Source organism: Grampus griseus (genome assembly GCF_964374135.1).
Source record: "Grampus griseus genome assembly, chromosome: 2".
NCBI lineage: Eukaryota > Metazoa > Chordata > Mammalia > Artiodactyla > Delphinidae > Grampus > Grampus griseus.
The window spans coordinates 143,321,596-143,330,553 of record NC_139018.1 but is presented as its reverse complement, the minus strand read 5'-3'; the positions used below and the strand labels follow the sequence as shown (position 1 = coordinate 143,330,553).

General features: G+C 52.6%; 1 protein-coding gene across 1 annotated transcript; it reads left to right on the top strand.

Moving 5' to 3' along the window:
- The first annotated feature begins 2,679 nt into the window (after positions 1-2,679).
- Positions 2,680-4,499, top strand: TLNRD1 (talin rod domain containing 1). The gene has a single exon (XM_082649082.1). The coding sequence runs from the start codon at positions 2,762-2,764 to the stop codon at positions 3,848-3,850; it is 1,089 nt and encodes a 362-aa protein (XP_082505208.1). The 5' UTR covers positions 2,680-2,761; the 3' UTR covers positions 3,851-4,499.
- Positions 4,500-8,958: the final 4,459 nt, after the last annotated feature.

Genomic DNA, 8,958 nt, shown 5'->3' with positions numbered 1-8,958 from the left:
TTGCAAAATAAGCGGGTTCATTTAGATTTTAGAAGATATATAAGGACCCTTTAAGTTACTGATATAAGCAGGGTGACTATCTATTTAGGTTTGGATCTGTTGCTACCGGTTAATTTATTAGTAACATGTCTCACAGTCACTCTCGAAACTGTTTCGGGTTGGACAATAAATCGCAAGGTCATCCTAGTTACAAGTGACCTTTACAACTGGTTGAAAAAAGGTGACACCAGGTCCGAGGAAGGGGCAGAAGAACAAACCTTTCCGTCGGCTGAACACACCCAGCTTGTGCTGGGCTGGGCACCTAGACGTGTTTCAGGACTAAGAGGTGGGGGGACCCCTGGGTGGGGGGAATGGGGGAAGCCTAGATGCTTCAACCACTTCCTGAAGAGTAAGGACTGGGTAAAAAGAAAATGAGGTTGGCGGTGGGCTCCCTGCTCATGCATTTGCTCTCTTCTTGACCTTAGGAAGGCACTTAAGGCACCTGAGCATCACTTTCCTTATCTGTAAAATGGGAATAATGATGTTTACCTTCAAAGGCTGTTTCTCTTATTTCACTGTGGCCACTATTATTCCTATACAGCTGGAGACACAGAAGTTATGAGAGGGCAAACTGTGCCGGTGAAGGCTCATAAGTCTAAGAGCTACATTTATGAGCCCAGTACTCAGGCGGTCAGTCCACAGTATCTGATTTCGAAAGGAGAAAACGGATACTTGGAGAGAGAACTTGCAAAAGGTCACACAACTCATAAATGGCTGGGGGAAGACTGACCCCAGGAAGTCTGGTTCAAAGTTCGCGCTCTAACTATACAAGGGCTATTTAGTTAAAGGGCGGAAGCGGGAAGCGTCTAGCCCGGCTCTGCGGGCTCCATCTCCAGGTCTCTTTTCTCATCCCGCACAGCCCCTCCAGAATCCCACCGTGGAAGAGGATCAAACACGACAAAGGGCGGGGGAGAGCTTGGCAAACCGGTCGACGTCCCGCAAAAAGCGATGACCGGACCCCAGCAAACCTCTAGGGGATGGTATCGAGCGTCCTCCTCCCTTCGGTCCAGAACACAGGCCACCTTTTAGACTTGCTCCCTGGGCGGGGAGGAGGCGTGGAGCCCCCCGGTTGGGCTGAGAGTTTACGTATGGCAAACTGGCGGCTGTGGCCCGGTCTTCCAAGACTGTGCGCCGAGCCCCCAGCCCGGGCGGGCCTGCCTCCGGTCCGCTCCCCCCGACTCTCCGCCGGGGACCACCGGCCGGGCGCCGCCGGCGTCCGCGTTGGGCTGGGGCGTCCCCCCGCTGCCACCCAGCTTCCCGGGGGAGGAGCAGCGCATCGCGCAAGCATCCGGGAGCGGCGGAGGGGGCGGGAGGAAGGGCGAGAGGAGGAAGCGGGATTTAAACGAAAGGCGGTGACGCCACACAAAAGATTTCTATAGGCTCCAGGGAGGTTACGGCCGAGGCGGCGGCGGCGGCGGTGGCGAGCTGGGGGGCGAGGCGCGGCCGGGAAGAGGAAAAGCCTCCAGCAGCCCCGGAGGGCGAGCGGGCGGGGGCGCACCCACGGCCGCGCTCAGAGGTGAAGCCGCGCGGGGAGAGGAAGCGGGTGTTTTCCCCTCTGCTTTTCGGCCCCCGCCCTTCCTTTCAGTTTCTCCCGGCTCGCTCGGAAGTTGGAGGTTGACAAAAATGGCAGGAGCCGGGGCCCGGGCGAGTTGCCGCAGCGCCGCGGGGACCTTCTGAGTTGGCCGGGCCGCCGGGGAGACGCGCGCGGCGACGTCCGATGCGCAGGGCCCGGGGTCTCGGGAGAGCTCAGCCGCTGCGGGCCCAAGGCGAGGCGGAGGCGACGGGGATGGACTCGCGCCGACAGCCGGCGGCGGGCCGCGGGGCGCGCGGTCCGGGAGGGCGTGCCGCCTCGGCGCCGAGCCGCGCTCTGTGAACCGGCGAGGCGGGAAGGGGCCGCCGCGGCTCCCGGCACGCCCGGGCGCGGCGGGCGGGCGAGAGCGCGAGCGGGGCGGCCGCTGAGCGCAATCAGTGCAGGCTCCCGCCCGACTCTGACTCGGCCGCGCCAGCATCGGCCACACCCTCGGCCCTGCCGCCGCCGCCGCCGGCGCCGCTTCCCGAGAGCGGGAGGCAGGAGATGCCCACGGGGTGGCCGCGCGTCCCAGAGGGCCAGCCCCGGCCGCCGTCGCGGGGAAGTGCAGCCTGGCGGTGTCTGGGCGCCTGAAGCCCACGTGCGCCGCCGAGCCCGAGGTGGCTGACAGCAGAGCCCGCCTGAGACGCCGCCCGCGCTCCTCCCCGAGGAAAGGATTTTGATTTCAAAGGAAGGAAGGAAGGACAACTCCCAGCTTCCCTCTCCCGCCCCCCCTCCCCCCTCCCCCCCACTCGGGCGGTCGGACCGGGCCATGCCCAGGAAGGCGGCGGCGGCGGCGGCAGCAGCCCAGCAGAAGGGACTTTCCTGGCAGTCCGGCGACGAGGAGCGCGGTCTGTGAGTTTGCTCTGCTCCGGTTCATGGTTCCTGCAAGCCCTCCAAGAGGCCGAACGCTGCGCCCCCTCCCCGCGCCCCGAAGAGCCTCCTGCGTTCTCTGGCCCCCGGGCCCGCTCCGCGCCGCCCGGGCTCCGGCCGCCGCAGCCCAGTGCCCTCTGCCCGCGGCGGTGGATGGCATGATGGTGCGGGGAAGGCACCGCGGCCTTGGCCAGCTGAGTCGCGACGGCCGCGGGGGCGGCGGCATCGGCAGCGGCGGTGGTAGCGGGCTCCCCAGCGGCATGCCAGTGCCCCCCGGGCGCGATGGCTAGCGGCAGCGCTGGGAAGCCCACTGGCGAGGCGGCTTCTCCGGCTCCAGCGAGCGCCGTCGGCGGGGCTTGCTCGCAGCCCCGGAAGAGGCTGGTGTCTGTCTGCGACCACTGCAAGGGCAAGATGCAGCTGGTGGCCGACCTGCTGCTGCTGTCGAGCGAGGCGCGGCCCGTGCTCTTCGAGGGCCCCGCCTCCGCTTGTGCCGGCGCCGAGTCCTTCGAGCAATGCCGGGACACCATCATCGCGCGCACCAAGGGGCTCTCCATCCTCACTCACGACGTGCAGAGCCAGCTCAACATGGGCCGCTTCGGGGAAGCGGGGGACAGCCTGGTGGAGCTGGGAGACCTGGTGGTGTCCTTGACCGAGTGCTCCGCCCACGCGGCCTATCTGGCGGCTGTGGCCACGCCGGGCGCGCAGCCCGCGCAGCCGGGCCTGGTGGACCGCTACCGCGTGACACGCTGCCGCCACGAGGTGGAGCAGGGCTGCGCAGTGCTGCGCGCCACCCCGCTCGCCGACCTGACCCCGCAGCTGCTGCTGGAGGTGTCGCAGGGCCTGTCGCGCAACCTCAAGTTCCTGACGGACGCGTGCGCCCTGGCCAGCGACAAGTCCCGGGACCGCTTTTCGCGCGAGCAGTTCAAGCTTGGCGTCAAGTGCATGAGCACGAGTGCGTCGGCGCTGCTGGCCTGCGTGCGCGAGGTGAAGGCGGCGCCCAGCGAGCTGGCCCGGAGCCGCTGCGCGCTTTTCAGCGGGCCGTTGGTGCAGGCGGTTAGCGCACTGGTGGGCTTCGCCACCGAGCCGCAGTTCCTGGGTCGCGCGGCGGCCGTGAGCGCCGAGGGCAAGGCGGTGCAGACCGCCATCCTCGGCGGCGCCATGAGTGTGGTGTCGGCCTGCGTACTCCTGACCCAGTGCCTCAGGGATCTGGCGCAGCACCCCGACGGGGGCGCCAAGATGTCGGACCACAGGGAGAGGCTGAGGAACTCGGCCTGCGCCGTGTCTGAAGGCTGCACCCTGCTATCTCAGGCTTTAAGGGAGAGGTCTTCGCCCAGGACTTTACCGCCAGTGAATTCCAATTCTGTGAATTAGCACCCTCCCACCCTCATCCCATTCTTTCACCCCCACCCCCAGGCTAAAGGAAGATACTTATTCTCTGCCCCTCTCCATTTATACCAAAGAAATCAAAAGTGAACTCCCCCACCCCATGTTAAATGCTCGAGAGGAATCTTCCAGAAGGCAGGGCCATGCAGACCATATACACACGCACTCGCACTCGGAGGGCCCCCGGTGCCCAGCAGCCCACACCAGGAGATGGAAGATGTGTCATCTGCTGGTTGCGGTATTACCCCTGCCCCCTACCCCGGCTCCCCTTCTGGAATTCCTCCACTAAATTTTATTATTAATTGGGCAGGAAGGAGGTCATGGGTTCATTTCTTTTTTGGTCTTTTTTTTCCCCCCCTAATTAAGAGAAAGGTTACCTCAGTTTTCTCTCCTTAGACATGGATGTAGCTACCTTTTTTGTATGTTGTTATTTTTTTAAGCAGTCGTGATGGGTTAGGCGTATACTTGGTGTGGAAAGAGTATGACTGCCATGTGATTTGCAAATGGGGGGAAAAGCTACTGTGAGTGTGTGTTTTATTTTTTAATTTACACTATAGAATGATTCCCCCCCCATGTCAAGTTTTTACCTTGCATGTACTGGAGTATTTATTTCATCTATTAATAAAATGTTATGTTTCTCAGATGGCTTTTTGCAAGTATTGTTGATTTTCAATCATTGTAATGTTGCAGGCTGCATGCCATCCATGGAAAGGCGCCCTGGAAAGTTTGCTTGGGAGCAATGAGGTGGGTCCCCAACCTTCAGCCCTTTCTGCTTTTTCGTCAAGAGTTAACGTCTTTGAGCAGCCTAGAATTTAAGAAGAGAGAACTGTGTGTAACACTCTCCTTGTAGAGGCAGGGGACACATTTATGGTTGGATTACGTATAGTGCTAGAGTGGGTTTTCTTTCCTGTTTCTCCTGGAAAGTAGTTTTGCTTCCTTTGTCCCCTCTGATTTTTCTGTCCTAATGAACAGGGTTCAGACTGACTGCAGTCTGATTTCTATTCCGCCTGTCTTTTTCAGGGTAAGCCTCTTCCTAATCCTGTGTGGAATGCCAGCCTTCCCAGGTCAGAGAATCTGTGTATGGACCTGCAAAAGTACTGTACATCAAGCGAGAGTAAGACAGGTCTGTTCAGACAAGATCCAGTTGCTCATGGTTTTAGGAGAAAACAACACAAAAACGTAGAGTGTTCTAGACTGTTTTAATAGAGGGAGAGGTATTCTGGAAAGTGTGAGAAGAGCTTTCTAGACCCACAGCATGTTTGCAGGCAAAGGCTTATTTTTGTGACCTTGATCTGATATGCCCCGGTTGATTGTATGTTGGAAGGATGCTTTGTTCAATGAAATTTGGAGTTATTTTAAGGTAGTTGGTCCCTTCTGCAGACAATTTTAAGAAAAAAATCTTTTGGGGGAGGGGCTGTATGGTTTTGCTGACCCTAGCTGAGTTTTGAACATTTTCCCACTGAAAAAAATAACAAATGTATTTGCCGTGCTTATCCTGAGAGAGCCACATGGATAGAACTCATACACGCTTTAAATTTGCTCCATTTACATTTTTCTTGGGATTTGTCGTGCCTAAGCCTTTGCAGTTCGCACAGATCTGAAAAGAAAGGTTTTTCAACAGTGGTATGTTGGAGAGGAAAGTTGTGGTGACTGTTTTTACTTGAATGGCTGTATTCATTACATGAACATCATGTTCAGCCTATAGAACCTCTTGAACCTGTGTTGGGTTTACTACAACTGTTGAGCTCTGAAGTTTGAAAAAGGCTTCCAAGTGGTCGAGTGTATACATTCTTAAGAACGGTCAAGGGAGCAGTTGTTTTGCTCTCTTAGGTCCTGGTAGATTTAAATTTCTGAAGTCTTTAAAAGATGAAAATGATCTTGCATGTTTATTCCTCTCCCCCTGCCCTTCTTTAAGTCTGGATCAGTCAGGTTCAGGAAGTATTTGAGGGAAGGAAACCTACCTAACCCGTGTGCCAATGACAATCCTGCTTGCATATAAGAATTTTTACTTATTTTTATCCATTGAATTTACCTAAGTAATGCTGAAGTTTATAACTGTGTGGTTCCTTTAGCCTATGCAGATCACAAAGAGTCAACTGAAAGGAACAAAGTAAAATACAGTCAGAGCCAGAAATCTGCAAATTTGGTATCTGATTAGGAAAAAAAGAATTGCCAATTGTTTCTTGGACTCATTCCTTGCAGAAGCAATTTTCAGGACAGTGCAAGCCAAAAAAATCACTTTTCCTATCTATTTGGATGCAGTTAACTAGCTAGTCACCAAATTAATTTTGAAACTTCTCTTCCTCTTAGCTAAGTGGTAGTTGCTTTTAACATTTCTGTATATTAAAGGTTTTTTTCTACTTGTAGTCAAAATCTCTGTCCTCTGAAGTTAAAAGGTTCAGTGATGTGTTGACCTCTTTTTTCCTCCTTCTGTCTCTAAGATGAAGCTTAGGAGTTTTCATCCAGCAGGTGGCTTGAAGTGAATTCTGCTTGTGTGTTTTCAGCAGGCTTCAGGAAAGCAGAGTGAGGAATGCACAGTGTTTCTGTGTGTATCACTCACTTAGCTGGGCACACACAGCTCTTTGACATTTTAACTTTTCTCCCAGTGTACCAGGTGGCTAAACTTGTTTTTGAAATAGCCCTGATTTTGTAAAAGGAACATCTCAGACCTGTTTCATTGGGTTTAATAAGGGCAGCAGAGATACTGTTTCCAGGAATAAAATCAGAGTGGCCTGATTTTTTGGGGTGGTTGTTGTTAAATTAAACCACACGGGTTAATTTAAGACATCTGTCCTTGGGCTCTTCTGACTTCCGAGGGCAAGTTTTCTTATACGGGCTTAGTGGGCACCATCCTGACTAGGGATGTTGAAAAGCTTCCTCTGAATGGTCATAAGAGAAGGAAATCATGGCTGTGTGTTCTTGGAACAAAAGCCATTATTTATGACAGTCCACCAAGTCAATGGGACAAAAGGCTTTCAAACACAAGACTTAGCTAGAAAAAGCACAGCTCTGTCTTGGCCGTTTAAGCTTGGCCTTTTTCTTATTCATTCTGGGTTGATTTTAGGAAATGCAAAAATTATGTATGTCTCTGTGTGTGTGTCTGTATGTGTGTCTATGTGTGTATGTTTCTCCCCCATCCTCATCTCCACCCCCTTTTTTTTTTTTTTTTTTAATTTCGGGTCATGTTTCTCAAAAAATATCTAAAGAGTTTATCATTCTGGAAGCATCACGTACACCTGATTGGTTATTTTACAAATACTTTGTTTTTAAAGCTGGCATAGGGATCTAAAATATTTGACAGTTTGAAACAGCTAATTTTAACAGAAACACCTGTTTTTTTCGGAATGAATGTGACTATGGTAACATGCCAGTCAGGCAGAGGATTTGAAAAACGCCTGCCAGAGCCCCTCCTGGGCTTCGCTTGGTAAACAGCAGTGAGAGAAGAAGTCTCTGAAGCCTTAGTAGTACTTTAACCTGTGCGGCAGTGCACTGGCTCCTTTGGTGCCTAGGTTTCGAACTCCTGGAAGAGCCATGACGGAGGCCATCTCTGGGTTTCCAGTGTGGACACAGATATTTGTGTTCCCTCCAGGCAAATTCTTGTCTTGATGAAAAAAAATACCTTTTTTTGCATGAGTATGCGTGAAATGCATCGGCTTATTTTACTGAAGTAGGGTTTTTCTTTAGGGTCGTTTGGATAGGTGAGTTGTCTGGTTCCACCGCAGTGGCAGAGGCTCAAAGGTGGAACTGTTCCGATAGTATAGGGGAAAATTGTGTTACTTGTATCTGTGATTGGAATTGATTTAATTGAACTGTAAAGCCCCTTCAGGTCATGGGCTATCATGCCTTTCACATGTGTAGTTATTTTAAATGAATGTGTGTACAGGATGCCTGCAGCAAGTATACTAAGTAAGTAGTAAAATTGTTTCTGGAAATGAAAGTTATAATGGGCATTCATTCAGCAACTGTTGATGGGGTGCCAGCCACTGTACCAGGCCCTGGGGTCCAGATGTGAGGGGGTCATGGTTCCTCCCCTTGCAAAGACCCGGTGCTGCCCCAGACTTGGTCAGTGGGCTGGCAGTAGCACCCACAGCGTAACCCTGGACCCTACCTCAGGCCTATTTCTATCAGAAACACAGGGTGTGGAGCAATCTGAGTGTCATCCAGCCCTCCCAGGTGATTCTGCTGCGGACCCAGTCTGCAGAACCACTGGCCTGCAGGGCCTGCTGGTTTCTTTGTACTCCCTGCTGCCTCTGTAAGACCAGAGTGCTTCTGTGTCAAGAGGCAGCAGCATTTCTGCAAGTTGCTTGTTTGCTCAGGTGTTTTTTTTTCTCCTGGATATTTTGAGCCCTTTTCTTCAGTTAGAAAAGATAATTTAGTCTCTCCTGCCAATTTGGAATTGGCAGGTTTTTCTTGTGTGTGTGTGTGTGTGTGTGTGTGTGTGTGTGTGTGTGTGTTTATAAGTACAGTGTCCTTCTCTTACCTCCTTTTTGAGATGAACTGAAGTCATAGAATAGTAAACTGGCAACTTAGCTTCTGATGTTTTTGCAATGCTGTTGACTCTTGTCCTAGAAAACTGAAACTAGCAGACAACCTCATTAAAAACCAACGCTTTAGCTCTTTGGCTACCCAAGAAAGAGCACTTTGCTGTTGAGTTTGTAAAGTACTGTACTCAGATCCAAATGAAGCATACAGACTTATTTGCTTATAGCAAAGCTCATTTTAGGGATAACCAGAGTTTGCAGTATACTCAGGAAAGATGTCCTGTAAGGCCAACCGTGTACCAAGAATTAGGATGGTCTTTTAGAACCTCCATACTCACGAGGAACCACGAGGGTGGTTCCGGGAGCTGGCATTGGCATCGCCTAGGAACTTGGTAGATAGCAGAATCTTGGCCCCATGCCAGACCTACCCGATAGCATTTGCTTTGGCAAGATCTCCCTGTGATTTCTGGGCACACTTCACTTTGAGAAGCACTGTTTGAGGAGGTGCTGTGAAGTAGTTGTGACCAAATCATCGCTTTACTCTTTACTGTGGGAACTTAGGCGTTTATTATGTTTATTTAGATCTTTTCCGTTTATAAAGCGTGTTCATGTATG

Coding starts and splice junctions, on each gene's coding strand:
- TLNRD1 (XM_082649082.1), top strand. CDS start 2,762: ATGGCTAGCGGCAGCGCTGGGAAGCCCACTGGCGAGGCGGCTTCTCCG.